Below are 16,567 nucleotides of genomic sequence, written 5' to 3'. Positions count from 1 at the left end.
CAAATATCCAAAATTCAAGATATGGTTCTCCCGAAAATAGGCGCTATTTTAAACGAAAAAATACGCAGTTTTTTGGGTGAATTACGTTTATGATAACTGCCACGTAGAGCAATAATACATCAAACATAACACCGCTCCGTTGTTTACAATGGAACTGCAGAGGCTTGATTAGTAAACGCCCAACACTAATACATCTAATTAACACCCACGAAAGTAATGTAATATTACTTAGTGAAACGCATCTCGATCACTCTTTGCACTTTAATATCCCGCATCATACCGTTTTTCGAAAAGATGTCAGAAGAAATGCAATGGGCGTTGCACTTGCAGTTCGATCTGACTTCCAACCGCTTGCATATGATGAAATACCGTCACATCGTGAATTGCACCATGTTGCTTGTCAGTTCCGCAGTAGCATAGGAACTATCACAGTCGTATCCGTTTACATTCACCCGCAATCTGACGTCACAGCTGAACAACTGGAACAATTTTTGCGATCGGTCCCAAAACCTTGTATCATAGGAGGTGATTTTAACGCCAAGCATCATCTCTGGGGAGGTGAAAGCGAGAACACCCGTGGTCATCGTTTGTACCAGGCAATTGAAGCTGCGAATCTTGTAGTTCTGAACAACGGTCAGCCAACTAGGTATGATGTTAACAGGTCGTGGGGCGCTATCGATATCACGCTTGTTTCATCAGATCTTAGTTTGTGCTTTGACTGGAAAGTTTTGGACTCTCCGAACGGAAGTGATCACTTTCCAATATTGGTTCAATGGAATGCAACAGGATCGTCAAAACCGTATACTGGAATCAACGTTCGAAAAACCAACTGGGAGTGTTTTGCCGAAATTATTTAATCCTCCATGGTGGATATGCCAGCACCACCATCATTCGACGTCTTTTTTGATAAAATTTGGCAAGCTCTTCTTAGATCGACACCGGAAAACAAACCCCCGTTGGAAAACAAAATCCCGCAACCTTACTGGGACGAAGAATTGTCCGAAGCAAAACGTGCGACGAGGAATGCATTCCGCACATGGAAACGGGAGCTTTCAGCTGACGCGTATGAAGTGTACGCAAAAGCTGAACGCGACTTCAGAACGATGGTGAAAGCAAAGAAGTCGAAAAGTTGGAAAACATTTTGTGACTCCTGTGATAGTACCACGACTTTAACCACGCTTTGGAGAATGGCCAGAAAATTTACTGGTCGCAGTAACTCGAACAGTAACCAATGTATACCCGAGAATGTTATAAACCAGCTCATGGAAAAATTGGCACCTTCAACTGCCCAAAAATCAACGCCAATATTTCAAAGATGTCTATGCTGTGATCCATCAATATCCAACATCACTATGAATGACATGAAGGCCGTTTTGAAGTCTGGAAAAGACTCGAGTCCTGGTGTAGACGGTGTTCCGTATTCCGTGATTGCAAACTTACCTTTGGTAGCTGCACGTCAACTCCTACTGATATACAACCACATTTTCAACACTGGTAGGGTTCCCACTATCTGGAAAACATTCAAAATCGTAGCTATTCCCAAATCAGGACAACAACCAACCTCAGTAAATGCAATTCGTCCTATATCACTAGCATCTTGTTTTAGGAAAATCTATGAATTGATTATCAAGGAAAGGCTGGAGCACTATATTGAAAGTAACCTGTTATTCCCAGACGAAATCAATGGTTTTCGAAAGGATCGAGGCACGATGGATGCTCTTCTTCCGCTAGTAAACAATGCTTCGGAAGCTTTAACGAAAAGAGAACATGTTGTCTTATGCAGCTTAGATATAAAGAGTGCGTACGACAATGTGGAAATAGATGTTCTAATCAGCGAACTTAGAGCAATGGCGATTCCCGAATGCATTGTAAGTAGTATTTTTCATCTGTTTGAAGAACGGATCCTTCATGCGTACACGGACTCTCAAACTATCTCACGGACAACGTGGAAAGGCTTGCCCCAAGGTTCTCCATTAAGCCCAATTTGCTTTAACGTCGTGATCAGTCGCGCAATACAAGCTGTTCCTGCCGGAGTTATTAAAATTAATTACGCCGATGACACAACTCTCGCTGTACGAGGCAAACTGCTAGATCGAAGCTGCGAAAGACTCCAGACAGCAGTTGACATATTCGCTTCCCAAATCAAAAGTTTGGGTTTAGATCTATCTCCTACAAAATGTAAGTGCCTTCTTCTTTCTAAAAATCAACCAGATCCACCACCTGACGTTTCTGTTGATGGAAACACAGTAGAATATGTCAGATCTTTGAAATTACTTGGGATGCATTTCACAAGAAATTTGACATGGTCTTACCACGTACGGGTAACACCATATTTAAACTTTTTGCGCAGTATATCTGGGCAATATTGGGGAGCACACCCAACATCCATGATATGTATCCTAAAGACCTGCATCCGATCGATACTAGATTATGGTTGTATTTTTATGACCGATATCACTCAAAAAGACGCACTGGTTCTGGACAGAATCCAATGGGCTGCCATTCGAACTTGTTTGGGATCCACTAAAACAACTCACACTGGTTCCCTTGAAGTTGTAGCTGGACTGATGCCTTTACGTAACAGACGAGAGATGATGACTATGCGGTTTGTGAATAAGAGAGCGTCTTTGGAAAGCTGGAATCAGCAATATGTAACACCCGTTTTGAGCTGTGGAATTGAAACCAACGGTCTCCATCGAGCAATTAAAAAACACAATGAATTCTTCCCAATCAAAACTCTTCGCAACCTTCCGTGCTTCTTATTTAGTCCAGAGGTTCGCAAAAAATATATTTCAGTTGATACTGCGGTTCGCAACATACTAGCGGAAGATCGTGAGGGATCCACTGCAGAGGTAGTAACCAGATACCTTGAGGAAACGTACAGCAACGCAAACTATCTTGGGACTGATGGCTCTAAGGATATCACTTCAACTGGTTATGCGGTAGTCAATCAATCTGGTGACCGAATTGCCAGCATAAAAATTCCGGTGTCAGCGTCGATTTACATGGCGGAATTACTAGCTATCAGAGAAGCAGTCAAAGCTATTCTTAGTTCGTCGCCAAATGGAGTATTTGTCATTCTATCAGACAGTCTAAGCTGTCTTTCGAGTCTTCAAGCAAAAAGTATTAAGCCTTCAAACCCTGTAGCTTGGTACGAAATTAAACATACCATAAACCAAATCGAAATGCTGGGTTCACATGTTCATCTTGTATGGGTACCATCTCACCGAGGTATACCAATCAATGAATTAGCTGATCAGGAGGCCAAGTCAGCTTGCATCAATGGATCTTCAGGAGACTACGAATTCACAACTTTCGACATCGCTTTTCCGGCTCGTCAAATGGTACTGCAATCTTGGCAAAATTCTTGGAATACAGCGAATAAGGGCCGTTTTTGCTTCGGAATTTGCTCTCGTGTAACGTTACAACCATGGTTCTACACGGCGAACATGAAAGAAGGCAAATTGTTATCCTGTCCAAGCTCATCACTAACCATTCTCGAGTTCCTGCTCATCTGGCTCGGAATCAAATCATCGCAGATGCAACGTGTACGTGCGGTGAAGGTTTTGCAGATCCAAATCACATTATTTTTCTATGCAGTCAATATGAAACTCATCGTAGACCACTTTGGAGAAGCTTGATTGATAAACGTATTATTCCGGACTTAGAAATTATTCTGAAACACAAAGATTTTGAATTATATAAAGTGATAGCTGATTTGATTATTACATGTAACATAGATCTTTAAAAAAACAATTTTTTTACAACACTTGGCCGGTTATGTAATAGAGGTGAAGCCAATAAATAGTTAAGCAAAAAAAAAAAAACTTGTAGGTTTGTATGGGAAAAATGAATATTTTGTGCTGAAAAATCATCATCATTTTTGTTTCTTCTGTGTAACCGAGCCTGCTAATGGTTTTTGTGCCAATTTATAAATTCTTTAAAGGAAATTTTCCGCTGAACAACTTTGTTGAAGACCATAACTTCGTAAGTAATGAGCTGTTTAACGGTGGTATGTCTGTTGCCATGGATAAACAATAAATTCAATTGACACCGGCAAAGACCCGCGCGAAGGAAAGCGACTAGCGATTGGTAACTCGGAACATGTAACTGCCGATCTCTAAATTCCATGGGCAGTACCCACGTGCTCTCCGACGTGCTGGAGAGCCGCAAATTCGACATCGCAGCGCTGCAGGAGGTATGCTGGAAGGGCTCCAGGATACGAACGTTCCAAGATGGTCATGCCATCAACCAGAGCAGCGGCAACACACACGAGCTTGGAACAGCTTTTATAGTGATGGGAAAGATGCAAAAGCGCGTGATTGGGTGGTGGCCGATCAACTCACGAATGTGCCGGTTGAGAATCAAGGGCCGGTTCTTCAACATCAGCATCATCAACGTGCACAGCCCTCACCTCGGAAGTACCGGTGACGACAAAGACGAATTTTACGCGCAGCTGGAGCGTGAATAGGACCGTTACCCAAAACATGATATCAAGATCGTCATCGGGGATTTCAATGCTCAGGTTGGCCAGGAGGAGAATTCAAACAGACAATTTGAAGGTTCAGCGCGCACCAGCTGACAAACGATAACGGCCTAAGACTCGTAGATTTTGCCGCCTCTTAACGAATGGCCGTACGTAGTACCTTCTTCCAGCTCCACCTGGAGATCACCGTACCAAACGCAATCACAGATCGACCACATTTTTATAGACAGCCGGCACTTCTCCTCGGCTCACTGGTGACCGCAGACAATGATACCAGCCGTGAGATTCGGCGGCGAATTATCAGCGGAATTCGTGCCTACTATGGACTCCACAAGTAACTGCGGTCGAGAAGACTTAGCCCCCGCACAAAGTGTAACCTGTAAATGACGCTTATCAGACCAGTTGTCCTCTACGGGCACGAGACGTGGATATTGCTCGAGGAGGACCTGCGCACACTCGGAGTATTCGAGCGATGAGTGTTATAAGAACCATCTTTGGCGGCGTGCAGGCGAACGAAGTGTGGATGTGAAGGAAGAAACACGAACTTGCGAACCCAGTATCGAAAAGGTGGTGAAGGCTAGACGGATACGCTGGATATGACATGTTGCAAGAATGCCGGACGACTGTCCTTAAAAACAGGTGTTCGCTGCCAATCCGGGGGAGTGTGATTTCTCACAAACTGTTTGCTAACCTAAACTGCTATTGATATTTTACTGTTATATAATCTTCTTGTGCTATTCCACTCGATGAGTAATTTAAATAAAATCGTTACGGGATTTACTTTTCAAACCGACTGTGTACATCGATTTCATTATGTGTCCAATAACGCGATTTCGTCATAATGTGAAACTTTTTTCTGTCCCAACTAGAAGAGCACGCAGCCAAATTTGGGGCAGGTTCGCTGCTGCTCATCATCAAACCGGCCGTAGCTAATTCAATTTAGACTGTTGGTTATAAATTTCCTATCGAAATGCAAACCCATTTACCCATTTGTTAAACTACCTACCGCTACAACAGCTATTGATTGGTCATTCAAATTATTCGTAACAAACGAAAAAAGAATTGTATTCCTACGTATGAACGAGGGGCGACTTGACCAGCATGTTAATTAACAGACTATGATATGTGTATTGTAGCGCTAGATAATTCCAGAAAGGCGGTCGGTACCAATATCATACAACAAGTTTGAACGCTTGTCGCGATGGGACAATTTTGGTATAGGTGTAAAGTCCACCGAGCATCCGAGGGGAATATAGTTTTTTTTTTAATGATAAGGCGTCGTCTTTCTCGTGTATTTGGTCGTCGTTGTTGTTTGTATGACTGACTTTGGCCACTGTTTACCCTTCTGCCACTCGCATGATGGTGAAAATAAACAAGTAGGTAATTCTACTTAAGATATCGATACCGTATAGAGCAAAACGTTTTTGGTTCATCCGATTCACTAGAAATGGAATTGCAGGCGATTTGATTTTAGATAAAATAAGTTATTTGGCCATCGATCTCATTAATCAACGGGATCAATGAATGTATGCAAGCCCGTTATTTTGTCCTGAAATATATTTCATAGAACTGGTGAAAATTAGCACAGTTTAATTTTGGTGGATTTGGTGGAAAATAACAGTTGTACGTTGAGAAGCAAATGAAAAATGTCATTTAATCAGTTATCGGTGCAATTGCTTCAAAAATACCTATTGATATAAGTAACCATATCTGTCATGAGAATTGAACGTGATCATTGTTTTGTTTCAAAAGCTTTTCTTAACTGATAAATTGCATGCGATAGGCAAATAATGCCAAATATTATTATGTCAAAGTCGCGAGTTATTCCGAGGTAGGTAATAGGAAATCCAAATTGTTAGTCATGAATCATCTTTGCAGAAAAAAATCCAGGAAAAAATTTAGAGCAAACAATTTTTCCTACAATCAGTTTAAGGTAGGATTTATTTATACTCGGAAACTAATTTGTACTCAGGAACCAACATGAACTGTTAAAAATCACATTATATTTCTGAAAAAAAAACTGTGTTTCAGAAGAATTGTTTCATCATATTTTGCCCTTTAAAATATAATCTTACTATTTTACCATCAATCACTTCCGTTCTGTCTGATTCATGTCTACCATGTCTAGGAGAACGTAGGTATCAACACCAGGTAATAAAATTGCGATAACAAAGACATTATTGCTTCGTTACAAGCAATTAGTAACACGCAACACAGCCCTTTTTTCCTATAGTTTTTTTTAAACCGACTATTGAAAATCATGTTGCAAATATCGTGTTAGTTTCAAATCATGAACTTGTGATTTGGATCCGAAATTTCGAGAAAATAAAAGTTTTAATATAAATCATCTATAGAATTTCGTTGTTGTTGTTGTCTTTTATCAGCGGATGTCTAAATTCGATAAAATAAAATAAAATCAAATCCAATGATAAAAAAACAACTCATCGTCAGATATCCACTGTGCTGATGGTGATAACTAATAATAGAACAGATTGTCATTGTTTTAATATATGTTATTTTTTTCTGTCAAAATTTCCATTAACCTTTTTCAACTTAATTGGTAAATCTGGACGTTCTATCCGGTATTCATTATGTATGTAAATTATCCAACTATAAAATGGATGTTTTCAGTTCAAAACTGTTAAGATTTAAAGTAATAAATCGTCTCTGCAGTGCTTTATTAGATAAAGCTAAAACCTCTGACTGACTTTGCAGTCGTTATCTTTACTCATAATGAAACGCCACCCGCCCGTTATCTCAAAGTTGTTGGTTCCAGCCTAAACCCAACAACCTCCAATAATTGACTCGTTATCAGCTGAACAAGACAAATAATTGATTAGGTACCGAGAAAAAGGTTATTTCGGCAACCATAAAACAAATCCCCAGGTGTTATGAATCGAGACAATCATTATCTCCGTTTTTTTTTAATTCATTGATTCGATCTGATCAGCCGAACGGGAAGTGATTTCGGGAAACTTACCTATAGCGCTTCCGTGCTTTGATTTTGTGTTTGTTGTTGACTTTTCCTTACGAATCTAGCCCACGCGCCTTCCTCTTGATGCGAGCGTATGGACCGACCGCCGGATCGGTGATGAAATCGAACAGCACCCGGGTCCAGGAGCTGTGCTGCGGGATGGTGTCGTAGAATTCCGGAGCAATTCGTTTCACTTCCGGTAGCAGTCGTCCCGGAACGGCCGGAAAATCATGATGCTCATTGTGGTACCCAACATTGAACGTGATCCAGTTGAGCGGCCCATAGTAGGAATAGGTCTCAAAGCCTTTGGCAAACATGTAATGTTCGGATATGAAATGACCCGCAACCGGATGCAATCCCATTGCCAGTAGAGATCCGACAATCAGATAAACCATAATCTTCCATCCAAAGTAATACACCACGATTGTGTTGAATGTAAGCTGGATGATGGCATTTACGATCTCCAACCTTTGCGGTGGTTTCGGGTTCACAATAAGTGGACGGAAAATGTAAAACAAAGGTTGCAGGCAAACCCATATGAATTTTCCAAATGTGTTGCAGAAAAGCTTAGCTTCCAGAAGAGTCGGCAGGTCGGTATCGATTACTTCGTCCCCCTGATAGCGATGGTGTTCGAGGTGATACTTTTTGAAGCTCACAGACATGGGCAATCCGATGGGGAGGTTGCAGAAAAATCCAAACAACCGATTAGCCATCGGCCGTGAATGGCCGAAAGCTAAATTGTGAGCAATTTCATGACACGCCAACATTAGCGAATGGTTAATGACTCCACCCCAACAATAAGCAAGCAGGAAAATCATCTTCCACGAAAGATCCTTTATCACGAACAACGTCACCAGCTGCATCAGAACCATGGAGCTTGCTACCCACTTGAACTGCGGATCATATCCAAACAGTTTCTTTATCTGTGGGTATTTCGCCAGAATCATCTTCCTGCGGCTTGCGTGCGGCTCCTCCGTGTAGGCCCATTCGAAATCCGTACGCGATACGTGTTGCCCCATTGCTTCTCAAAACTTAACGCGATACCGGCAACTTGAACTTGCTCGAAACGGCGTAAAAATGTCAAATCAAGCCAAACTCGGAGAACGGAAACATGAACCAAGTGAACTAAAGCAACAGACCCGTAAATATTTCACCCGAAACCACACAATCCGTTATTTTCGCTGACGGACGGAATCACCGAACGGAACCAAATATTCTGGCTGCTTCCCGAATCCGAATTGCAGCAGTCTCAAAGGCGACCGACTGACTCAACTTGACTCTGCGACTGACTGATCACATCACATCACAAATTACAAATATCACTACACGCGGCACTTTCGTTTCGCACACATTCATATAATCACTCATGAGTGCTGATAAAAAAAACTCAATATGTAACACTGTTCAATGGAAAATTTAAAACGCCGAAACAATAAGATCCAAACTTTTTTTTTTTAATAAAAAATGTTTTTTGTTGTGTTTTATTAATTTAGCAACGCCTTTTCACTGCAAGATATTTTTGACTATAATTGACTGAATGACAACAGGTGGATGATGTTTCTCGCTTAATCAAGTTTAATTGCAGGCAATAGGGAGAAGTTAAAAGTTGACTGCAAAATAACTTTTTCTGCCTTTCTTCAGAAATTTTTGCATTTTTAAAGATTATATCCCTTTAATAGTTTTTTTTTACATTTCTCACGCTTATCAACTGGCGTCCCACACGGACAAGAACGGGACAATTAACCTCCAAAAATTCAAAAATTCCAGTGCAAAAATCGAACAGCCGGTCGACGAACACGGTCGTTTTTTAGGTTAATGTTCCCAAAATGAAAAAGTGTTAGTGAACCGCCCTGAATTGTGACAAGAATACGACTAGCGGCAAATAGGTCTATTGAAAGTTAGATTTGATGCAATGTTTTGCTGTTTCCCGTACAAAAGTTGTCCGAAAAGTGCTTAGCTTCTATAGAATTCCGACAGATTTTACACGATTTGACAGAGGTGGCGCTCACAGAGCAAGAATTTATCTACCAATGATTCTTTCCGTGCTTAACCAAATTCTAAATGACATTTTTTTCCAGTGTTCAAAAATCAAAACAACAGCGGCTCTCAACTCAACCACGCACTCACTCACTCACCCAGGTCACCCAGCGCGCTCAGCAGTAGTACACATGATACCGTTATCATAAACCGGTGGCCATTGATGATGTTCCTGGTCAAACTGTCCGCTTGGGTGACTTTCCTGTTTTATTTGTTCGCCACAACGGTGCTGTACTGGTTTTTGAACGGTTCCTATCACTGGAATCGTCTCTGGCACCGATGGACCGTTCCCTCAAGGGTGCAATATGAGTACATCATCGTGGGAACCGGTACGGCTGGGTCGATTGTAGCTGCCGGCATTCCCTCGTCGGATGTTTTGGTCCTGGAAGCTGGTTCCATGAGAGCGGGGCTGATGGATATCCCCCTAATGCAGCCCTTGCTACAGGTGAGTTGGTCATAAATGTGTTTTAGGTTAATGGGTGAAGGGATCTATTTTTATTTTAGAAAACCGCCTACGATTGGCAGTACCGTACTGAGTCACAAAAAAGTGCTTGTGGAGCCATGGTTGGTAAGAAAAGTTTCTGGCCCTCAGGGAAAGTTTTCGGTGGATCCCACGTCTTCAACAATATGGTACACTATCGGGCTCAGAGAGAGGATTTCGAAGGATGGTTCTCGGGTGATAATCAATTGAACCAGTTTATGGAATATTTCCAACGATGGGGTGAAGATGAACTGCTTCAAATGGAAGACACAAAATTTGGGACTAGTTTAGGGGAAGCTTTCAGTCTTGCTGGCGCTTCTCTAGGATTGAAGGAAGGATCTTTCTACAGACCTAATGTTACTACCAGGAAGGGAGATAGATGGACTACAAGTCATTTTTACGAGCAACAGAAACGTGAAGCACACGAATTGATATTTAATGCTTTGGTCTTGAAGGTGTTGATCGAAAAAGAAATTGCTGTTGGAGTCGTTTTTGAGAAAGAAGGCCGTATTCATGAAATACGGGCAACCAAGGGCGTAATTTTATCGGCAGGAACAATTGGTAGTTCCAAAATATTACTCCAAAGTGGAATAGGACCAAAAGGACATCTTGAAACGATTGGCACTAAATCGATTGTTGATTTACCGGTGGGAGAAAACCTACAAGATCATGTTTCCACTGGCATGGACTTGGTTTTACTATCGAAAAAACTTCCGTTGGATCCGTTAAGCATACTAAGTCCGTTCAATCTGATCAACTATATATTCAAAGAAGGAAACGATTCTTCCATATCCTTTGGAGGATGTGAAAGTTTAATTAGCTTAAGGTCCCTAAATTTAGGTTACATGGTTCTCCCGGTTGGCCTGACAATCGACTCCGGACGAAACCTTTACAAAATGATAAATCTGCGCCAGGACGTTTGGCAAAAATATTACCAACCATTGATCGACAACAATCAACAGTCCGTAACGGTTCTTCCTATTCTTCTGAGTCCAGCAAGCAAAGGATTTGTCCGACTACAATCCAAAGATCCGCATTCCAATCCAATAATCCAGCCGAACTACCTTCAGGCTGAATCGGACGTTCAAACTCTAATAAAGGGAATAAAAATTCTAGAAAAACTTTTATCACAACCAGCACTGCAACAATTGGGCGCTGAACTCAACCCCAAACCATTTCCGGGTTGTGAAACCCTGTCATTTGGTACAAATCCATATTGGGAATGTTACGTGAAGCAACTAACACTCACCGTGTATCACCCGATTGGCACTTGTCGGATGGGTCCGGTCGATGACGACGAAGCCGTTGTTTCTAACAGAGATTTTTCTGTGCACAAACTTCAACGGCTTTTCGTGATAGACGGGTCAATTTTGCCAAATCTTCCAAGTGGTAATCCTAATTCCGTTATTGTAGCATTGGCCAAATATTTTCTCAATGTTAAGTTTTCTGTTAAGGTTTAGGTTAAAAAACCGAATAGTGAAAGTGTTTGATGTTTAAAAGATCAATATAAAATTAAACTTTTACCTTATTTATAGATATATTTTTAAGAAAAAAAAGAAGGTAAAAAGGTATATCAACGTTAACCTGTTAAGAAACAAATATCTGGCACGAAATTCTTAACAAAATTATTGAAAATTACTCAAAATCGGGTTTTAATCAAAACATTTAAGTTTCGAATACGTAAAGAAAATTGACAAAGCATGTTCTGTGATATTTGATATCATTTAAATTTAAAATTTTTATAAATACATGAATAAAATGAAAAGTTACAAAGTTCAATCCGAGTGTTGTCCGTCATCTGATGAGAATCTTACCGAAAAGTTCCTTCATTTTTATTGGGTAGGCACCAATCCCATCATGCTAAACCCAACCTCTCCCGGGTCTCGCTCAATGTACTGTTTACACACGGCCACAGCATCGTGAAGCAGGTTTTCCGGCGTTGTCGGTCCATGTTCTATCGGACCGCGTCGTTTGCTTCCGTCCAGTTCGTACAATCTGCCTTCCGCATGCACGAATGCAATAAAATGATGATAAACCTCATCGTCAGGATGGGGAGCAGCCGTTTGACCTTCGGTTGCTAGTACTTGATGAATCTCTCGGATAGCAGCATCACTTTCAAACATTTTGCCCCTGTCTTCGGGGTTGGCAGCTTTGGCACGTTCCAAAAAACTATAAAGTGGGCTGCCCGGTTCTAGTTCGATATCTGGATTATTAAGAACCGCATGGACCAGAGCCACTGTTCCACAGGCATTGCGTGCGTACTGACGCATGTAGAATAAGCCTGCCGGATGACCGGTGTTGTGTGCATCCGGTTCCGCATTCTGACTAGCAACGTACGCTTCGTACTGAAATAGAAAATTTCTTATTTACATTTGCCTTGTATTTTATGATCGAATCACTTACCGATTCCGAACATGGGAACAGGAAAATAAGGGCTTTAAGCGGCATGGAAACTGCGGCCAGCAGTACTTCGTCTATCCCGTAGATGTCTTCGATGTTCCACAGCGGAGACACACCAATTCTGGCGAGGAATTTGTTGAAGACCTACAATTTATACAATTATTATGAGTCCTAAAACTTGTGGTGTTATTGTAAAACTCTAATATAATAAACTAATAAAAGTTACATCCGGATTTGATTCCAGGGGACCCCAGTTAGTCATTTTCCGGAATTATCGCCTATACGATGGAAGTGGACTTCTTCTTATTATTTCTACTCGCCGATGCTGCGCCAGATTTTCAAATTCCCGATCAAACACTTGAACAAAATGTGGCACAAAAATTGGATAATTTTCATAAATAATTCGATTTCAGAGGATTTTGGAACAGAGGTCTCTAAATCTGATAAAAAGATACATATTAGTTATGTGTTCAAGAATTGCTTTAACGTTTCGTAAAAATCACACAAAATGTTAACAAACAAAGATTTCAATTTTGTCACCTATTTTGTGGTCGACACCAATCTGCTCGAATCTCCTTGAGACTGCTCGAAAACATGCCGGCCGGCATTTTCAATTTTGAATTGTCATCGTCCAAGCGCCCTTTCGTTTTTGCCGTTTTTGCAGTTTTGTGGTGCGATTTGCTGTGCATGTTGCATTGATAATTTTTCCTCTCGCTGGAGCTGAGTCATAAATAATAGGATTATCGGAAGAAATTGAATTAACTTGTTGGTAACCTAGCTAGCTGGTAATTTGATTTTGCATTCGGTAGTGCAAGCAGGTATTCGTTCGGGTTCTAAAAATTCACGAGTGAGAAAACCTCCAAAATGAGTGAAGCCACCTGGTTACCGCTGGAATCCAATCCGGATGTAAGAACCGATATTCGTTCTCAAAGCTGTGATAGAAATCGCTAAATTTATAAAAATCTTTCAGGTTCTGAATAAATTCATGGCCCAAATGGGCGTGTCTCCTCTGTGGAACATCGTGGACATCTATGGCATGGACGATGAACTACTGGGCATGGTTCCCGCCCCCCTCAAGTCCCTGATTTTCCTGTTTCCCGTCTCGAATGCCGTAAGTAATCGTTGACTTTTCGAATACTTCAGATTTTCTCATGAAGCATGGGGTCATAGTTAGTGGTTAAACCTTCCTTTCTCTATGAATTTGTTTTTGATTCTTAGTCCAACATTCTTATCCTTCACAAGAATTTTAAGAAGCTTTTTCCGAATACCTGTTCTTAGATTAATGAGAAATCTGTGTTAAAATTTTCATAATTAAATTTGCTCAAAAACTAATTTTCCACAATTGGATTTCGAAACTGAACTCCAATTTTTGCCGACCGGCCTTGCTACAGTACGAAGAATTTCGTGCCAAAGAAGATGAAGAACTGAAGGCCAAAAATCTGCAACATCCTAAGGATCTGTTCTACATGCGTCAATACATTCACAATGCGTGTGGAACTATTGCGCTGTTGCACGCAATACTCAACAATCCAGACATCGAAATCGAGAAGGGAAGCACCATCTACAATTTCCGCGAATCGGCTAAGGATGCCACTCCCGAGGAACGTGGAAAGTTGCTACTTAACGATGCCGGTATCAGTGGGGCACACGAAACCATTGCTACCGAGGGTCAAACAGCGGCACCGGATATCAACGAAAAAGTTTACCATCATTTCATTGCGTTCGTGCATTTCGGTGGCAAGTTGTACGAGCTGGATGGACGCAAGAATTTCCCGATTGAGCATGGTAACACTACACCGGAAACGCTACTGAAAGACGCTGTGGCCGTTTGTAAGCAGTACATTGCTCGCGATCCCAACGAGGTCCGCTTCACACTGATGGGATTGGCTCCTGCTCAGTAAAAAGCTAGTCTGGAGACCATGATTGTGTGAGCTCGCATATCCGCTTCTCGATAGCTTAGCCATGGCCATCTTCAAAAATCACCGCTAAAATTGTGAAAGATCTCGCTGAAGTCACTTCAGAATAGATGAACAATCTGTTGCTTTTTGTAAGTAAACGTTAAAAACACTTGAAAGTCTGCATTGTCGATGTGATTGCTTTAAATATGTATACAAATAAAGAAGAAATTTCTTAAAACACAGTCCGTTTTTATCTGAAAGCCCTGACACATCTTGGAATCAGTTTTTTTATGTGAAGGTAGAACTATTACTTGAAATAGTAAAATAAAGAGGAGGGGGAATTATTACATAACACTACACATTTCGGCTTTTGTTCCAGGAATGTTTATATGACAACTGAAATTCAAAACCTCATTCCATAGAAAACCAACACAGAAGCAATGTGCACCTCAATCACCGCACGCGGGGTTTCCAGTCCACTCTCAGAAGCACCACGTGCTTGCTTCGAAGTTAACAATAAAAATTTGATTTTTAGGATTCAGAGATAAGTACCAATTAAAACCTGAAAGTGTGTACCAAATGTGTTATTTCCCGAGATGAACAAATGACAGTAGTGGCTCCAGAGAGCTTTCCTTATGCGCGAACAGTTCTAGCGATCGGCTTTGGTCTCCAGGCAGAAAGTCCGAGGACCTGCCTCCACTGTATTGCGACAACCATTAGGGGTTGTCTAGAAGAGGCTCGCTCCCGCAGGGGGAGTGAGTCCCATCAGTGGTTGTTTTGCCAAGCGCCGCCCTACAGTCCAATGGATTTTCATGGCCAAAACAGCGCCAATAGAAGAAAGCTTAGAGTTTCTTCCCGCCGAACATGCCATCTAAAATTTCGAATCATAAATATACGGCGCTAATAATCCAATAGCAGAAAAAAGTACTATTCAATCTATTTTTCTTTAATTTTAAAATTTACTAGTTTATGAGATATTCACGGTGCAAAAGATAAATAGGCCTCGGTAGGCTGTGACCGTCGATAACGGATGTGTTTTGTTTTCGTGGAAAAAATGTCATGTGCTCTCAAACCCTTATTTCAAAAGTTTATTTGTCCTGTCTTTCTGGAATGCGGTCGGAAAATCATACTTATCGAGGATTAAAACATTCGAAGTCATCTATTCATGTTTGGTATCCGGAAAACGTTAAAGCTAAGTATTCTCATTTTTTTTAATAATCAGTTAGTCAAAACTGTAAATTAACCTTAAATGTTTAAATACTACAATGTTTTTAATGCGGAAAGCTATTCACAAAAAAAAAATAATGATAAAATAATTTTCAATGTTTTCAAACCAATCGCTATTCAAATTATGTTTTCAACAAAATTGGTTTTTTTAATGTTTAAAATATGGATTGACTTGTTAAATAACTTCTTTAGAATTTCTTCATTTCTCTTCAGTTTTTCTTTGTTCAAATGTTCAAAATTTTGAAACTCATCGATACTAATTCATATCATGATTAAATCATAAACAGGGAACACGTTAAATCCTAATGTTTCTGATCAAATGCGGAAAATTGTTACCTAAATTTTTCAATTGAAATTGTTTAAAATAATCAACATTTAATGTTTTTATATGTGATCACATTCTCTCCATTTCTCTTGAAAAAAGTGGTAAAACGTTCTATTTGGACTTGTTTTCTTCAATACGATTCTATTCAACATTTTACTTATTACAATCTTTTTCGGAATTTTTCTCCAAAATATTAAAACTTTTACATTTTTATTGGTTTTTAAATTCACCAAGGGATGAATCATCCTAAGGGATGAAAATCCCGGAAAAAAATTCCTACTAATATGAATTAGAACACCAGTTCGAATATCATTTCGAACTTTTCGTATAATTGAACAACAACTATTACAGATATGAAAATGGAAATCAAGTTGATAGATTGACTTCTAATGTGTTTTTTTAGTCATTATCACCTTTCAAAAATGTTTCTTACCTGGTTCAAATGTTTTGATAAATATAAATTATATTTCAGGAGAAAAAGCTATCAGCATAACACTAGTCAAAAGTGTTTCCTTATTATTTCCTTTCCCCCACATTCCCTACAAAAATTTTTTTCAAGGATGCAGAGGTGACCTCGGTCCTTAAGCACAAAGTTGTTCTTTTATCCCTTTCTCATTTTTGCTATCCTATCAATTGACTAGGACGTGGCCGGCGCCGTTATTGATGTTTAAAGAGAGAGCATCAGTTTTGTGCATTGTGAATGTGTAGCCAATCCCAGGTTCCGTTCATTTGACCTCTG

General features: G+C 40.3%; 4 protein-coding genes across 7 annotated transcripts in view; 2 read left to right on the top strand and 2 right to left on the bottom strand.

Moving 5' to 3' along the window:
- LOC129745257 (sphingolipid delta(4)-desaturase DES1-like) overlaps window positions 1–8,748 on the bottom strand; it is a 30,656-nt gene extending 21,908 nt beyond the window's left edge. Inside the window, exon 1 of the mRNA XM_055738212.1 lies at window positions 7,467–8,748. Within this exon, the coding sequence (XP_055594187.1) occupies window positions 7,514–8,479 (966 nt within the window). The 5' untranslated portion in view covers window positions 8,480–8,748 and the 3' untranslated portion in view covers window positions 7,467–7,513. The remainder of the gene's footprint in view (window positions 1–7,466) is intronic.
- Window positions 8,749–9,532: 784 nt separating this feature from the next.
- On the top strand, window positions 9,533–11,757 carry LOC129741758 (glucose dehydrogenase [FAD, quinone]-like). Its single transcript, XM_055733540.1, has 2 exons — window positions 9,533–9,942; window positions 10,002–11,757. The coding sequence occupies exons 1-2, from the start codon at window positions 9,661–9,663 to the stop codon at window positions 11,436–11,438; spliced, it is 1,719 nt and encodes a 572-aa protein (XP_055589515.1). The 5' UTR covers window positions 9,533–9,660; the 3' UTR covers window positions 11,439–11,757.
- The window catches only part of LOC129741761 (ubiquitin carboxyl-terminal hydrolase-like), a 35,320-nt gene continuing 30,434 nt past the window's right edge, over window positions 11,682–16,567 (bottom strand). For 2 of the 4 annotated variants that reach the window (XM_055733546.1, XM_055733545.1), the window contains 2 exons: window positions 12,382–12,522; window positions 11,682–12,323 (listed from right to left, as the gene is read on the bottom strand). In XM_055733546.1, coding sequence (XP_055589521.1) covers window positions 11,811–12,323; window positions 12,382–12,426 — 558 coding nt within the window. In that variant the 5' untranslated portion in view covers window positions 12,427–12,522 and the 3' untranslated portion in view covers window positions 11,682–11,810. Of the gene's footprint in view, window positions 12,324–12,381; window positions 12,523–12,604; window positions 12,819–12,918; window positions 13,626–16,567 lie in introns of those variants that run through there. The other 2 variants (XM_055733547.1, XM_055733544.1) reach the window with 2 other exon arrangements.
- LOC129741760 (ubiquitin carboxyl-terminal hydrolase) lies at window positions 13,031–14,514 on the top strand. The gene is made up of 3 exons (XM_055733543.1): window positions 13,031–13,284; window positions 13,349–13,489; window positions 13,770–14,514. Exons 1-3 carry the CDS (start codon window positions 13,243–13,245, stop codon window positions 14,277–14,279), a joined length of 693 nt encoding a protein of 230 aa, XP_055589518.1. The 5' UTR covers window positions 13,031–13,242; the 3' UTR covers window positions 14,280–14,514.

This window comes from Uranotaenia lowii, chromosome 2 (genome assembly GCF_029784155.1).
Source record: "Uranotaenia lowii strain MFRU-FL chromosome 2, ASM2978415v1, whole genome shotgun sequence".
NCBI lineage: Eukaryota > Metazoa > Arthropoda > Insecta > Diptera > Culicidae > Uranotaenia > Uranotaenia lowii.
This window is presented reverse-complemented; position numbering and strand designations above follow the sequence as displayed.

Excerpts from the sequence above, each read along its gene's own strand:
- LOC129741758 (XM_055733540.1), top strand. The coding sequence starts at position 9,661 with ATGATGTTCCTGGTCAAACTGTCCGCTTGGGTGACTTTCCTGTTTTAT. Across the intron at positions 9,943-10,001 it reads TAATGCAGCCCTTGCTACAG|AAAACCGCCTACGATTGGCA; the intron begins GTGAGTTGGTCA and ends TTTTTATTTTAG.
- LOC129741760 (XM_055733543.1), top strand. The coding sequence starts at position 13,243 with ATGAGTGAAGCCACCTGGTTACCGCTGGAATCCAATCCGGAT. Across the intron at positions 13,285-13,348 it reads CGCTGGAATCCAATCCGGAT|GTTCTGAATAAATTCATGGC; the intron begins GTAAGAACCGAT and ends AAAATCTTTCAG. Across the intron at positions 13,490-13,769 it reads TGTTTCCCGTCTCGAATGCC|TACGAAGAATTTCGTGCCAA; the intron begins GTAAGTAATCGT and ends GCCTTGCTACAG.